The sequence below is a fragment of the Pongo pygmaeus genome, chromosome 6 (assembly GCF_028885625.2).
Source record: "Pongo pygmaeus isolate AG05252 chromosome 6, NHGRI_mPonPyg2-v2.0_pri, whole genome shotgun sequence".
Lineage (NCBI taxonomy): Eukaryota > Metazoa > Chordata > Mammalia > Primates > Hominidae > Pongo > Pongo pygmaeus.
Window position 1 is genome coordinate 7,318,554 of NC_072379.2, and position 16,542 is coordinate 7,335,095.

At 43.1% G+C, this 16,542-nt stretch overlaps 1 protein-coding gene across 6 annotated transcripts in view; it reads left to right on the forward strand.

Moving 5' to 3' along the window:
• Positions 1-16,542, forward strand: part of LMTK2 (lemur tyrosine kinase 2) — a 100,534-nt gene that overhangs the window by 19,581 nt on the left and 64,411 nt on the right. For 5 of the 6 annotated variants that reach the window (XM_054494812.2, XM_063668106.1, XM_054494813.2 and 2 more), the window contains exons 2-3: positions 10,920-11,047; positions 14,910-15,054. In XM_054494812.2, coding sequence (XP_054350787.1) covers positions 10,920-11,047; positions 14,910-15,054 — 273 coding nt within the window. Of the gene's footprint in view, positions 1-10,919; positions 11,048-12,751; positions 13,126-14,909; positions 15,055-16,542 lie in introns of those variants that run through there. The other variant, XM_063668108.1, reaches the window with a different exon arrangement.

Below are 16,542 nucleotides of genomic sequence, written 5' to 3' on the forward strand. Positions count from 1 at the left end.
ATCGGCTTCCTGGAGTGTGGAACCACCATTCAAAGCTGTTAAAGACATGGAAGCGCCGTGGATGACGCCATAGCTCAGCTATGCCAGCAACTTAACCAAGGTTCCAGTTCCCGGAATATCCAGCCCTTCATTTCTTGGGGTGTGGGGGCCCAGTCATCTGGCAGAAGTCATTCAAGCCCGACATTCTTTTGGCCACACCGTGCTGCCTTAGATGAGCTTTTCTGTAGTAGTCTCCATCCTTGTTAGTGTTTTAAAATGGGAATGAAATGGCTCTTTGATAACAAATTTTAGTGGAATAGTCTGTGGAATAGTCTGAGAGAAACCAGCAGCTTCGTATAAAATGATCTCATTCACAGGTATTTAATTAGCACTCAAATTATATAACCTTTCTGCAAGTGTGAGGGAGCAGTTGGGCTGGCTGACCTTGAAAATCACTTTTGAACAGAGGAACTCTTCCCTGTCTGTGATGAGCGCACAGAGCGATCTGTTTCTCTAGGCTGTTGAGATTCTGGCTTAGGGTCTTTGTGGAATCTCTGATTAGTGAACGGGATCATCAGTGCACTCTTTACTGTTGTGTGTGGCTGAGTATATTTACTGCCATGCTTCATTTCCCTTTTCCTTTCCTGTATTAGAATACCTGAGGGAGATTCTAGGTTATTTAATATTCTTATAAATAGATATATTGTTATATTATGGCAAGGAAAACACTTTGTGACTTAAAATTCTGTGTACAGGAAACCTTGATGATAGATGGGTTTTTAAGTTTGAGGCGTTAAATAAAAATGTGTGATCTGCAATAATTGTTCAAATTTTTTTCCCCAAGTAGAGTGATGATGATTCATTTTATTAAGTCTCTGGGCTGCAATGCTACTTGTCAGGGTGTTAGAAGAGGAAGACAAGCTTAGTGGTCCTAACGTGCTAAGAGAAAAAGGCCCAAACGATGTGTTTTAGAGATGGGCTTTATGTTGGGCCCATTTGCAAGGTTGCTGGCCCTTAGCTTCCCTCGATTCTATGAGTTTTCTTTGTCTAATCCTTTGTCTAAGTAGCCACCATTGTTAATTTTCAAGTAGGCACAGAATTCTCCTATGCAAATTCCCTGAGGCGAGAGGGTCTGGGCAAAACAGAAAACAGGCACTGTGTAAGGACCTGGCCCTTGCTTTACACTTGCTTTTCCAGTTAGAAGGCAGGATGCCCCCATGCCCGTGCCTGTGCTGTCAAGGATGGACCCCTGCCAGTGGGATTGGCTTTCTTCAGTTAACACATGGACCAAAGTATATGTTAAAATAACTAAAGGAGTGGAATTGGAGTGTTCCTAACACAAAGAAATGATCGATGCCTGAGGTGACGGACACCCCAAATACCCTGATGTGGTTATTACACTTTGTAAGCCTGTATCAGAGCGTCACACATATGCCATAAATATATACACCTATTTATACACTTAAAAATAAAAAATACTAAGGCCGGGTGTGGTGGCTCATGCCTGTAATCCCAGCACTTTGGGAGGCCAAGGTGGGTGGATCACCTGAGGTCAGGAGTTTGAGATTAGCCTGGCCAAGATGGCGAAACCCAGTCTCTACTAAAAAATACAAAAATTAGCTGGGCGCGGTAGCAGGTGCCTATAATACCAGCTACTCGAAAGGCGGAGGCAGGAGAATCTCTTGAACCCAGGAGGTGGAGGTTGCAGTGAGCCGAGATCGCGCCACTGCACTCCAGCCTGGGAGACAGAGCAAGACTCCATCTCTAAATAAATAAATAAGTAAATACATAATTAAAAAGGTGAAAAGATTAGTAAATTGACACAGTGCTAGGGGCTGAGTTTTACCCCTCCATGTACCTCAAACTGTAACTGTATTTGGAGATAGGGCTTTTTAAACAGGTGAGTCCTGAAGGCGGGCCGTAGTCCATTCTCACTGTTGTCCTTGTAAAATGGGGAACTTTAGACCACACAGAGACACCAGGGATGCACACAGAAGAAAGCCCCTTTGAGAATGCAGGGAGGAGACCGCTGTCCACAGGCCAAGGAGAGAGGCCTCAGGAGAAACCAGCCCTGCCAACACCTAGTCCTCTAGGACTGTGAGTGAGAAAGTCAAGTTCTGCTGTTGAAGCCCCCAGCCGGTAGTATTTTGTTTTAGCAGCCCTAGCAAACTAATACACGCAGTGTTCAGACTAAAACAAATTTAAATCACATGTTAGATGGCACCAATTAAGATTCCTGTTTTGTTCCTAAACACATGTTGGCGTAGAGGTCCGAGGGCTGTGGCTCTGCCCGCGTGTGGGGCTTTCTTCTTAGTTCTGTGCTCCAGGGGCTCCCTGGGGAAGAGGGTGCCTTTGGATTCTCGCTTTGCCTGCACTGAGTAGAATGCACTGATGGCCTCCAGTGAGACGAGGCTGTGCGAGAATATGGTGCATGTGGGTAAACACCCGTTTTTGAGGAAGAACATAAATGGGAGGAAATCCACTTTTTGAGATAATGTATTTCTTAATAAAACACCTTAGTTAGGCAGCTGAAGCAAAATGGGTACATGTTTGTGGGAGTTCTTGGAGCCCTGGGGAGTAAGCATCTCGCCACCCCAATACAGTGTATGTTAACAGTGGGAAAATGTCCCGAGTAAGGGTGTAAAATTATTGAAGGATGCTTCTCTTATAATCTTATTTCTTTGACCCTGAAAACGTAAGTTTATTATTATTATTTTTGAGACAGTCTTCACTCTGTCACCCAGGCTGTCACCCAGGCTGTAGTGCAGTGGCATGATCGCAGACCACTGCAGCCTTAACATCCTGGGCTCAAGCCATCCTCCCACCTCAGCCTCTTGAGTAGCTGGGACTATAGGCTCATGCCGCCACGCACAGCTAAGTTTTTGTATTTTTTTGTAGAGACCCAGGCTGGTTTTGAACTCCTGAGCTCAAGCACTGGGATTACAGGCATGAGCCGCCGTACCTGGCCCATAAGTTTATTCAGTTTTGTTTTGTTTGGAGATAGAGTCTCACTTTGTTGTCCAGGCTGGAGTGCAGTGGTGTGATCGTAGCTTACTTCAGCCTTGACCTCCTGTGCTCAGGTGAGCCTCCCAAGTAGCTGGGACTACAGGTGTGTATCACCATACCTGGCTGATTTTTCACACTTTTTGTAGAGATGATGTCTCACTATGTTGCCCATGCTGGTCTTGAACTCCTGGGCTCAAGTGATCCTCCTACCTCAGCCTCCCAAAGCACTGGGATTACAGGCGTGAGCCACCGTGCCTAGCTCGTAAATTTATTCTGTGATCTGGTAGGTTGGTTATGGTTTCTTTCTGTTGTTGTTGTTTTTCCTGTTTCGTTCCCTTGCTTGCTTATTTTCCCTCACTTGCTCATGCCCCTTCATTGCTCTCTAACTTTTTTCCCTTTTTCTTACCCCGACTTCTACCTGAGTGCTAGGCGCTGGGCTAGGCTCTGGGGAGTCATTGGTGGATTATACAAGCCTGGCCCGTGACCCCATTCAGCTTGCAGCCTAGTGGGGAAGGCATATGGGCATTTATAACATGGAGTGACAGATTCCATGGGGCGATGCAGGGTAATTGGGGGTGCACAGGCAGGGACTCCAACCGCGGGCCTCAAGGATGGTTTCCGAGTTGAGCTCTGATGGGCAGGGATGAATGAATGGTGGGGGCAGGGGAGCGTGTCTTGGTAACGTCTCTGGGTGGTGGAAGATATGAGAATGAAGTGGCAGAAGAACCATCTGGAAGGATGGAGAGAGGGTCATCATAGCTCATAGTAGAGAGCTGGCGGGGTGTGATGGAGTCGGGGCTGGGAGGTCAGGAGTAGCCAGGCAACGATGGATGCTAAAGCCTTGTTAAGGAGTTTTGCCATTAGGTTAAAGATGGCGAGAAGCTGGGGGTACCAAATTCAACAAATAGGAAAGGATATAGCACCTTTGTGCTATACCAACAAATAGGAAAGGATATAGCACACCCTGTCCCCCAGCCACTCTGTTTCCGTCCTTGCAGGTAGCTGCTGTTGATATGTGCACCTACTGGTCTCTGGCTCTTCTTTGTTTTTCCTTATTTTCATTTAGGCATCTGTACTACAGATGGGTTGGATGGTGTTCCCCCTAAATTCGTACATGGAAACCCTAACCTCAGTGCCTCAGAATGTGACCTTATTTGGAGAGAGGGTCTTTGCAGGGATGATCAAGTGAAAATGCGGTCATGAGCGTGGGCCTAATCCAGTGTAACTGCTGTCCTTATATATAGGAAGAGGAAATTTGGACACAGACACACGTAGAGGGGAGATGATGGGAAGAGACTTAGGGAAAAGGCAGCCAGCTGCCAGAAGCAAGGAGAGGCCTAGAACAAACCCTGCCACCACAGCCCTCAGAAGGAGCACGTCCTGCTGCCACCTTGATCTTGGACTTGGAGCGTCCAAAACTGAAGAATAAATTTTGGTTATTTGAGTCACCCAGTTTGTGATGCTTGGTTTATGACAGCCCTAGCACGTTAATGGCCATATCAAGAGTAGGCAAGAATATGGATTATAAATTATGATATCTGCTTTCTTCCATTTAAACTTTTAAATTCATTTAATAAATGAAAGCTTCAAGCATGCAATACATAGATACTGTAATGAATTCCCACACAGCTTCCACCCAGCCTGAATTAGCTGCGGCCCATCTTTCTTCATGCTGCCCCCGTCCACTTTCTCCACGCCCTCGTGCTGTTTGGAAGCAAATTCCAGACATCATTAAGTAGGTCACTATCTCCAAAAGATAAGGACTACATTTAAAAACAAGCACATGACCATTATCACTCCAAGGAGAAATGAATTACATTTTCTTAATATGGTCAGTTAGTGTTCAGATTTCCAATAGCCTGAAATGTCATAATTTTTAAAATAGGTTGAATCATGATTCAAATAACATCCATATGTTGGAATTGGTGGGTAGGTTGTTTAAGTCTTTTAATGTTCGCCATTCTCCCTCTCTTCATCTCTTTCTTTTTTACAATTTCCTAGGCTTTTCTCCCCAAGTGTTTTTCACAGCCTGTATTTTGCTGATTACATTCTTGTGATGGTATTTCACATGTCTCACTATTCATAATGTTTCCTATACATTGACATTTGGATCTAGGTGGTTGATTAGATTCAGGTTTGATATTGTTTTTGTTTGCTGGTTTTGGGCAGTACTGGTGCATAAGTGGTGATGTGTTTTTCTATCAGGAGATACATAATGTCTGTCTTTCTGTGTTGTCAGCTATTGATATAAATTTCATGTGTCATAAAATGTTATTTTGGATTAAAAATACGATTTAAAAATGTGAATTCTTAATTATTCTTAGCTTTCAGGCCATACCCAAACAAAAACTGTGGGCAGGATTTCTTTCACCCAGTGGCCACAGTTTCCTGATCCCTATTACCCGAAGAGGGCAGCTGCTTAGACCACAGGGGCACCAAAGTTCGATGTTACAAAACCGTGATACATTGTTTTCTAAGGTAGTTGTGACACCGGCAGTGAATAAGCAGCTCTACTTCCTGAAACTGAGGTCTTTACATTAGCAGTTTACTTTAAAAGAAACCGGGGCTCTTTGGGGAAATGATTGATAGGAGGTCTGAAACAGAAACTATAAAAGATGAGCCTGGAACAACCCAGGGAACAAGAACTCCACCCAGGCCTGCTGCGACCCTGTGGGAGGGCTTGGGAGCAAACCGCTTTAGAGGCCCTGCTTGCCAAAGACAGGACAATGGGAGTGTCAATCAGAACAACCACAACAAGCCCGTGGGTGCTTTAGATCCATTAGCTCATAATGATATCACAAAACAGTGACAGCAGCTCTCTGAACTGGTCACTGCCAGAGGGTGCTAGTGAACCAACTTTTTTTTTTTTTTGAGACGGAGTCTCACTCTGTCGCCCAGGCTGGAGTGCAGTGGCGCAATCTCGGCTCACTGCAACCTCTGCCTCCTGGGTTCAAGCAATTCCCCTGCCTCAGCCTCCCGAGTAGCTGGGACCACAGGTGCACAGCACCACGCCTGGCTAAGTTTTTGTATTTTAGTAGAGACGGGGTTTCACCATGATGGTCAGGATGGTGTCAATCTCCTGACCTTGTGGTCCCCCCACCTTGGCCTCCCAAAGTGCTGAGATTACAGGCGTGAGCCACTGCACCCAACCACCAACTCATTTTTTAAAAACTGGCAAAGAAAGAGAAAGATTTAAGTATCTAGTCTGCCTTTTCCTTATGACTTGAACCACTGGGTAACCAAATAGTTAATGGGAGGAAATTTCTCTTTATAAAAGCATATCCACTAGTGAATGAACAAGGAATGACAACATTAGGATATCCAGCATTTTGTAATCCCTACTGGATCTAAACATTGATCATCATTTCTTTTTATCTGTGGCCTTTAATTTTTTTTTTTATTGAGTCCCAAAATGGCTTCACAGACAACTCCTTAGTTAATTACATATGGGTCCAGTTTCATCTGAGGTTCTAGAGATCATGAATCAGATAATTGGGCTGGAGTTATAATGGTTGAATTAATAGGTGGTATCCCTGGCTTACCCTGAGTCATTACTGAGAAATTGCATTCTGCAAATTACCTGTCTCTAAAACAGATAATATGTACCTACCTCTTAGAGTTTCTCAAGTTTTCTGCTTATTGAATCAAGTTCTAGATAGCTATTAAAATGCTTTGAAAACTATTAAATGAAAACTCACAGAATGTGCTGTAGACATGCCAGGTATTTTTTCATCAGTGTCTTGGGGGAAGCCTACGTAGTCCCCCAGACCTTAAGTGGTACTTGCTCTCAATTTGTGATGGGGAAAGCTGCCTAAATGTATGGTGATGCCTGTTCTTGATGTTGTTTGGTAGATGACTGGCTCGACGTATGCACTTCTCAGTGCTGTAGGCTGCATGTTAAAGCTGCCTTTCTTTATCAGGTTCTAACAGCTGCAGTCAGGAACTGTGTCAGGGCCTGGTTTCTAGTTTGACCACGGTGGTATGGGGATTTTATTTGTGGTTCCTCAAGTCTAGAATTTACTTCCTCTCTGTGGTTTCTGCAGACCCATCTCACCTTCCAGCCTATGTTTGATTTCCTCATTTCATGGAAGTTTTTTTTTTTTTTTTCATTACTAAATAGAGTTTTTTTTTAAAGCACAGTGCTTTTGGACTCATCAAAAGAAAAATACTTTAAAATTTTAAAAAGGAGTAACTAAAAATGTCTGCTTGAAGCTACCTAGTCAATTTCTCAGGCAGTAGTTTTAATGGGACTGTTAGATACTGAGGTTGAGTAAGTGTGGTTCACACTGAGGAAATCTAAGGGAGAGTAGGTGCCCTGCAGCCCCTAGCAGAAGTAAGTATAACAGAGAGCTAGGGCAAAGCTTGGCATAGTTCATTGGTCTTAACCTAGTTATACTCTTCATGCCTATCTAGTGACTCACAGAGGACACTTTCATGAGTCAGATAATTAGGCTGGCATTCATACAGTCCTTATCCAGTTCTGTAATAAATGGGTAGTTGGTGATGATTAAAAAAAAACAAAACAAAAACTCTGGGTGCAAGAGAGGAAAAAGTAAGTCAAGATCAGCTTTGTGGAGTTTGAAGAAGTATAAACTACCCTAATTAATGACAGACTTGGGTTCAAAGGACAGTGGGCTGTTTTTAAGTGTTAAAAGTTAGCCACGTTGAGGCAGAGCAGTGGGGTTTCAAGGAAAGCGAGGGAACTTGCACCCAGCACACCTAAACTCAGTCTGGCCTGCCACTGTCCCCCCTGGGTTCATGGGCATATCAGTTTCTTCATCTGTGACGTGGAGCTGGTCGTATTACCTCAGAGGTATTGTGACAACCAAATGAAATAATACTGTATTTTATCAAATGTCAGATGAGGTTGATGATAAGTCACACCCTTATTTTTGTACCATTAAAAAGAAGAAATGCTGCCAGTTAAACTAATTTGAAGTGTGAGATGCACTTGAAATTCAGAGATGCAGTGGACAAACTATGTCTTATTTTTTCTTTTTATTCTCCCTTACAATCCAAATGCGTCTTTAAAAACAATCAATAAAAAACAATGTACGTGAAAGTGCTTTGCAATATAATCCTCGGGAGTCAAATTTAATTTTTATTATGTGAATCGGGAGTGAAGCACAGTTCTTCAGAAATAATTCCAGCAGTCTGGCGCGGTGGCTCATGCCTGTAATCCCAGCGCTTTGGGAGGCTGAGGTGGGAGGCGCGCTTGAGCCCAGGAGTTCAAGACCAGCCTGGACAACGTAGTAAGACCCCCATGTCTTAATAGAAAAAAAAAAAGAAGAAATTCCAGTGGGGAAGCACAGGCTTCACTTGTCTGGATGAGTGAACAGTTCACTGCAAGGAGGAAGAGAAGAAAATCATCCCTCTTGGTCTTCGTAAGAATTGGCTGTCAGTGCCTCAAGCTCCTCACTTAGTTTAGGTTTTCCAAATGGACACAAGTGTGTCTGTGGTTAGGAAATTCTTGTTCTCATTGAAAGCTGACTTCCTCCAGATTGGTTTCAAGAGGAAGCACCGAGTTACCTCCTGTGTTAAATGTATGGGCTTTCCTCTGTTTTAGACTTTGTTGATTTAGAACTCGGAGATTCTCGACACCCATTGGTTAACTATATTATTCTTAAGCACAGACTGAGCCTGCATGTAACAATGGTGTTTCAGCATTGCTTTCACAAAGGGACCTTTTGTTATTGAAAAAGAACTTAGTTCTGTTTGCAGTTCATTTTAGACTGCCCTGATCTTCACTGAAGCTTATTTTAGATTCAAGAATGTGTTTTGCTCACCTAGGAGTTTGGGTTAGTTTTTCTTTTCTTCAAGTACCCTAGCTTCATTTAAGAAAAAAATAGCCTCATTAATTTATCTCTCTACCTTCCTTTTGGTGCATTTGAACACTTAATTAGCCATAGATGAGGATTTATTTTTATTTTTTATTTTTATTTTTTGAGACAGGGTCTTGCTCTGTCACCCAGACTGGAGTGCAGTGATGTGCTTATAGCTCACTGCAGCCTCCTCCTCCTGAGCTCAAGCCATCCTCCCACCTCAGGCTCCTGAGTAGCTGGGACTTCGGGCACATGTCACCATGCCCAGCTAATTTTTATTTTTATTTCTATTTTTTGTAGAGATGGAGTCTCACTTTGTTGCCCAGGCTGGTCTCGAACTCCTGGGCTCAAGCGATCCTCCCACCTTGGCCTCCCAAAGTGCTGGGATTACAGGCGTGCTCACTGTGCCTGCCATGGATGAGGATTTTAAGGAAAAGTTTATTTCTCAGTAAAACTCCAGTAGCTGAGACTTTAATAGTTTGCTCTAACAAAGAAAAGGTTCACAACTATCCTAGTTGAATAATATGTTTTCCGGATAACGAAGAACTTGCTAAAAATAAGATGTAAAAATCCTTATGCTCTAGATAGGGATGGGAAAAGGCCAGGCGGTAAAATATTTTAGGCTTTGTGGCTCACAGGCAGTATCCTTGGCATATTCTTTTTTTTTTTTTTAAACAGCCCCTTAAAGATGTAGAAATCATTCTTTGCTGGAGAGTCAGGGGAGGCCCCCCACGCAACAGCAGGCCTCAGGCTGTAGTCTGCAGGCCGCCTCCCTCCCTGCTTATCATGACCAGAGCTCCTTGGAGCAATGGCTGGTTCTCAAGCAGAGTAGGGAAAATATGAGGAGCCTGGAGCTTCCTGTAGTGCCCGGAAGTAAGGAAGAGTTGGAGAAAAAGGGAAGGATGGGGCATGCCAAAAAGATCCAGTAGTCACCTTGACAGAGCTCCCAGTGACAAGGCTGGAACCATTGGAGCCACAAAATAAGTGATGATGACTTTGGATTACAGCCCGGAGAATAAACATCCATGAGTCCATAAGTATATACATGACTGAATAAAATAAATAAGGGGAGGAGAGGAGACCAATCTTCCTTACAGAATTCCAAATAACAAATGTAGAAGAAATGAGGGAAATAGAAAATCACCTTCCAAACATCACAGTAGTAATTGCTGTAGGCAAGATGCGCTGACAGATGCAGAAAACTAGTATGCAAGACCTGAAGGAGAAACAGGCAGTTGCATAGCCTCAAAATTTCTTCCCCTGATATTACTAATTACTGGAGGGTTTTTAACCTGTGTCTACAGACTCTACCACTCCTCCCTCCAGGAAGTACAGCTTACGTCCCTTCCCTGTGGGCCAGCATTGCTTTCGAGGAATAGAGTATGAGAAGGAAAAGGTAGGCCTGCAGTGGTTTGGTGACGCCTGGTGGGAGCCACCTGGCCCATGGGATCAAAGGTCACCTCACCAGGCGTAGGTCATGCGCCCTGCTGTGCAAGCAGGACAGTTCACCCCACTGGAATTCTCTGACTCCTTCCCAGCTAGCCACAACCTTGGTCTAATCCTGAGAAGACATTGGGTGGCCCAGGTTGAGAGACATTCCACAAAATAACTGACCAGCACTCTTCAAGTGTCAAGAGTTATGAAATGCGAGGAAAGACGAGAAGCTGTCAGAGACTGGAGGAGCAGCTGAGGGGCATGTGGTGATTAAATGCAACATTGGTAGTTTGGATTGAGTCTGAAAAGAAAAAAAGACTAAAGTGGAGAAAACAGTAAAATCCGAATAAAGCCTGAAGTTCACTTCATAGCCTTGTTACCAGCGTTACTGTCTTAGTTTTGATCAGCGTATTATGGTAATGTACGATGTTAGCATTAGTGGAAGCTGGGTGAAGGGTGTATGTGAACTCTCTGCATTGTCTCTGTAACTCCTCTGTAAATCTAAATTATTTCAAAGAAACGACAGCTTCTTATCCTGGATGGATCATCAGCTTTTTCTCGAGCATTATTTTATTAACCCTTACACCCATTTGTATGTAGAGGAAAATATATTGATTCACTAATTAAAGTTGATTTTGGAATGTACATGTTTGTAATATTATTTATCTCTCTTTCCAGGGGAGGCGCCACCTGCTGCAGAAGTTTCCTCATCTTTTGTGATCCTGTGTGTGTGCAGTTTAATAATATTAATAGTGTTAATTGCAAACTGTGTGTCCTGCTGTAAGGACCCAGAAATAGACTTTAAGGTGAGCACAGAGGGTAGGAACATTTAAAATGGTCTTCCAAAATGTTTTTCAATAGAATTAACTGGATAGCACCGTCCTTTGAGAACAGGATCAGCATATTTTTTCCCCCTAATGGCCAAAAAATAGTAAATATTTTCTACCTTAGTGAATAGTAAATATTGTGGGCCATACAGTCTCTAAAACAGCAGCTCAACTCTGCCAGGATAGACACTGTTAACAAATGGTCACGGCTTTGTGCCAATAAAACTTTATTTACACAAATAGGAGGTTTGGATTTGGTGCACCGGCTGTCGTTTGCCCCGCCTCCATCATTGACAATAACCACTTGCCTGTGGTGAGTTGAGGTTTTTGCTGAGTGAGGAGTGAAGTGTGGTGATTGAATTCACTGTTGTCCATAAGGCCTATGAGGAAGAGCAAGATGATTGTTCCCCTCCACCCCCAAACTTCTGTAGACCGGTGAATTTGTGGTCACTGAGATTACTGAGGCAGAGGGATCCCCCAGTGTGTTTCGTGAAAGAGGAAGATCATCGAAACCTCGAGTTCCCTAACAGGGAGGAGGAGGCTGCAGATTGTAAAGTCCTGGCCAGGGAGGGTAATAGAGAAGATCTGGTTGTAGCAGCAGACAGTGGAATCGACCAGTGAACCAGCCGGGAAGGCCTCTAGAACTTACTGCATGCCTGCTGGAGTGCATTCGGCCTGTGTAAATACTCGTTATAAAGGAATACACGGAGGGAAGAAGGAAGGAATGCAGCATGCAGAGAAAATGGTCCTTAATGTCGCTCCCTGTTGACCACACAGGGCTGGCCCAGGAGGCTGGAGGTCCAGTGGTTCAAATTGAGGGAAAAAAAAGGTCGTCTTCTGGCTAAAGCCTTGTTTTCCCTGGACATGGGGCCCTGGTCTTTAGAACCTCATGGCTGTTTTTGTGTGCTGTCTTTACCCCGAGCCTTCTAGTAGCCCTGAGGAGACACACAGATGTGCTGTTTTCTTGGGTCAGCACTGGCCGTATACACACAGAGGGCTGAGAACACAGGAGGGCAGTCGGAAAACACTAATGGAGATCAGTTCCTTTAGAAGATTTTGTCCCAGACCTGTAGAGTTTTACTCACAACATCAGTCCCTAGGCCTTAGAACCCCTACACACACTGCTGTGGCACCTGCTGACTGCACTAGTAGTAGGGGCACAGTTGTAGGTAGACAGTTTGTGTCCCTTGCTTGTTAGTCTTGCTGTGGGACTTTACGCAGAAACCTGGCCATTTCAGGACAAAGATAAAGCCTGATCAGTGTTGCTGATACTGAAATCCAGTCTCCATCTCACGTTTCGTGATCCCTCATTCTTGCCTTAGATCATGCAAAGCTTTTTGAATCTCAGGATTGAATGCGGGAGCTCATTTGAGAGCCAGGAATCTGTGTTGTTACCAAGCTTCCCCCGGAGATGCTGGCGCAGGGGCCGCAGTGTCTTAGAGGACTCTCCAGCTCTAGAGTCTGACTGCATAAGAGTATTTCCATCTGTGATTTGTTGGCTTTCTCTAGATTTAAAGCTGTGCAGTTTTAGAGCTGATGGTCCATGGAAGTCATTTTACAGACCAGGAAGCTACAGTCTAGTAACACAGGTGACTTGCCCATGTTCATCCAGATAGCCAGCAGCAAAACTTTAAAAGTGACCCAGGCTTATCTAATTTTTCTTCTTTTCTTTTTTCAGACAGGGTCTCTCTCTGTCACCCAGGCTGGATCACACTTCACTGCAGCCTCAACCCCCCAGGCTCAAGCAATCCTCCCACCTTAGCCTCCCGAGTAGCTAAGGTTACTACAGGCACACGCCATCATTCTCGGCTAAGTTTTGTATTTTTTGTAGAGACAGGGTTTCACCATGTTGCCCAGGCTGATCTTGAACTCCTGGGCTCAAGGGATCCTCCTGCCTCTGCCTCCCAAAGTACTAGGATTACAGGCGTGAGCCACCGGACCTGGCCATTTTTGTTATTTTTATACTACATAACCTGGTCTGAATCTTAAGAATCATCTGTTGGTATATCTAGTGGTACATCATGCTGCTGCCAGATTTTGAATGGCATTATTTTCAGGTAGGAGTGATGGACAAAATCATTTTACAGAGAGAGCCCTATTTAGGAATGTCCAAAAGGAAAATTGAAGGATTTCCTCTGTTCAAAAATCCACTCCCAGATTGAAGTTACAGTACCTCATTTTTCTTGCTCCCAACTCCATCAGTACAAATAGCAATAATGTCCTTTAATGCACTGGAGAACATACATGAGAATAATGTCTTCTCACATGCATATGGAAACACAAGTGTTAGAGAAATCTACCATTGTAACTTTTAGTTTCTTTCTTGTATTAGATGGGGGCTAGGAGAGGTAGTAGAGAAAATGAAAATAAAAGTTCATAGACCGTTCAATGGAGAACAGTCTTGTTGAATGATCTGTTCCCAGCTTCTGTTATGGTGCCTGGAGGGGTAATACATGTTAATTATCTGAACAAATGATTTGATCAATGACTTGATAATTGGCCGTGTCTATGGTAAACTAACATGGATATCAAGGTATACCAGTTCACCAGAATGGTGACAGAAGAATTGCGATAGCTTCCCACCGAATGTCATGTAAAAGATTTCCACAACTTTATTTATTTATATATTTATTTATTTAGAGACAGGGTCTCGCCCTATCACCCAGCCTTGACCTCCCGGGCTCAAGCAGTCCTCCCTCAGCCTCCTGAGTAGCTAGGACTACTCCAGTAGTCCTGCGCCACCCTACCTGACTAATTTTTTTAAATTATTATTTGTAGAAACAGGGTCTTGCCATGTTGCCCAGGTTGGCCTAGAGCTCTTGGGCTCAAGTGATCCACCTGCCTCAGCTTCCCAAAGTGCTGGGATTATAGGCATGAGCCACTTCGCCTGCCTGCATCCTCAATTGTAAAGTTGTCATCTTTAGAAAGCCAGATGTGCTTATATGTTAATTACACTTATGCGTCGCACAGTTTTTTTAGTGACCTTTGTGGTTCAGATCCTGGTGGGTTTTTAGCTAATTTAGTAATGTTTCCATTGTTACTCTTTTCAGAGAAATAGAACTCACTTAAAAATATCTTTTCTGAGTCTTTCAACGTTTATTTTGATAGAAATCACATTTCAATTAGAAATGCATATACAACTTCAAAATAAAATGATTTATTTTGATTCAGTGTACAAAGAATCATGTCACAAAAGTAATAATTTTAAAAGAATTGCTTGGCCAGGTGCTGTGGCTAACATCTGTAATCCTAACACTTTTGGAGCCTAAGACAGGAGGCTTGCTTGAGATCAGGAGTTTGAGACCAGCCTGAGCAACATAGGGAGACTCTGCCTTTACAAAAAAAAAAATTCAAAAAATTACCTGGGCGTGGTGATGCGTGCCTGTGGTCCCAGCTACTTGGGAGGCTGAGGTAGGAGTTTCACTTGGTTCCTGGAGGTCCAGGCTGCAGTGAGCCATGATCATGCCACTGTTCCAGTCACTGTGCTCCAGCCAGGCAACAGAGCAAAACCTTGTCTCAAAAAAAAAAAAGAAAGAATTGCTTAAACTGTAGTCATTTAAGAGTAAATTTTTAAGCCTAGAAAACTATTTTCGTGTAAATTCCATTGCATTTAACTTCAAACTAACAGTTTAAAAAGTTACATGAAATATGTATAATTTATTTTCCTGTCTTATGTATTCTGCTGTTGGGAGTCAGAGAACAAAATTACATATGCTTTTTACTTAACATTAAGTATGAACTGGAAAAAAATTGTGGCAGCAAGTTCCAAATGATTGCGCAAATATGTTCCTATTTTAAGTGTTAGCCAATGGTTTTTAATGCTTGCTCTCTTTCATTTTAGGAATTTGAAGATAATTTTGATGATGAGATAGATTTCACACCACCAGCAGAAGATACTCCCTCTGTTCAGTCCCCAGCAGAGGTCTTCACACTTTCAGTACCAAATATTTCACTCCCAGCTCCCTCGCAATTCCAGCCTTCTGTAGGTAAGACCGTACAGCCTAATGCCACGTTTTCATGAATTGTTTCTGAGATGTGAGAATGGGAGCCTAGCCATCATAAATATTGGACCGCCCATCTCCTCTTTGGTTTATTTCTCTTCCTTCTGCTCCCAGTGAAGCTGAATTCTAGTGGTCAGGCCCATCGTATTCCTGCAATAGCTTTGTCTTCTGCTTTCTGGACCCTGGGTCTGGTATGAGAATAAAACGGATCTCCTTGATTCATTGACATTGAACACTTGGACAGAACTCCCAGGCTCTGTTTTGGAGCTGGTTTCTCTGCTAGTTCTGGCCACGGCTGACCTTGCTGAGTAGGACACTGCTGGCTTCTACTGGGATGCCCTGCATTTGGGTAGGAGAGGAAAGTTTGGATATGTTAATCAGATTGACTTTTCTAAGCTTCTTCAGATACAGGTTTGGTTCTATGTTAATTGATGTCTTGTGAAAAAATAGAATGTGACTAGAAAAATAGAATGTGACTATGTTTTTTTTTTTTTAGAGTTTGAAATTTAAGCCCTTTTTAGAGTTAGAACTTTTTGTGGTCTTAAGAAATTCTTATTCTGTGATTAAAATAATACCTTTTAAAAAATATTTTAAGCTTTTGCTTTGACAAAAGAAGTAGGTTCAAGAAGTAGGGTTTTCTGAGATTGCTGCAAGAAGGCTGTGTAAGTCTGTAGATGCTAGGACTACCTTTTCTGGTGTGACACACGCTGTGGGCTCTGCCTAGGGCAGAATAAACCCCTGAACTGATGCCACTGCAGGCAGGCATGACTACAAGAAAAAGCCAGATGGAACGTGACATAGCTGGTGCATTTCATTTAAATATTTGTAAAGTAAGAATATATTTAAATTTATAGGTTTTGCAGCATTAAAAAAAACAACCTGGAGTGTTTAATTGCTGTAAATAACAATACCCCTACTCCAACCAAAATAATGAAGTTTAAAAAGAGGTCTAATATATTCTTGGGATAACTTAAGTATACTTACTTTAAATGGAAATATTTTATTGTTGCTTGTTTGATAATTTGCTTTCCTTTATACTTAAGAAAAACCTTGAGAGACTTCTCAGAGCTTTTACAGGCCCATAGTCAATCCCCGGTGGATTCATTTCAAGTAGCTGAATTCCAAATTAGATCAGCCTAAGTGGAAAGAGAATTTTCTCACACATGGACCCAGACCGTAGGAAGAGCAGGGGTTCAGCTGACCTTGGAGACAGCTAGAACCAGGGCCTGGAACATCATCAGCATTTTAATTCATTTCTGATTTTCTCTTCTCTTTGCATATCTGCTGAATCTCTTAGGCAGCTTCTCTGCTCAGTAGGAAGGTTGGCTGCCAGCAGCTCCACGCCCATTCCCTTGTAGTTTTATAACCATAGAGGAAAGGAGCTTCTTTCTCTCTCTCCTTAGACCAGAAAGAAAACCCTTTGGAGGGACATTCTGGTTATCCTCACCTAAGTCACGAGATGCAGAGCCATCA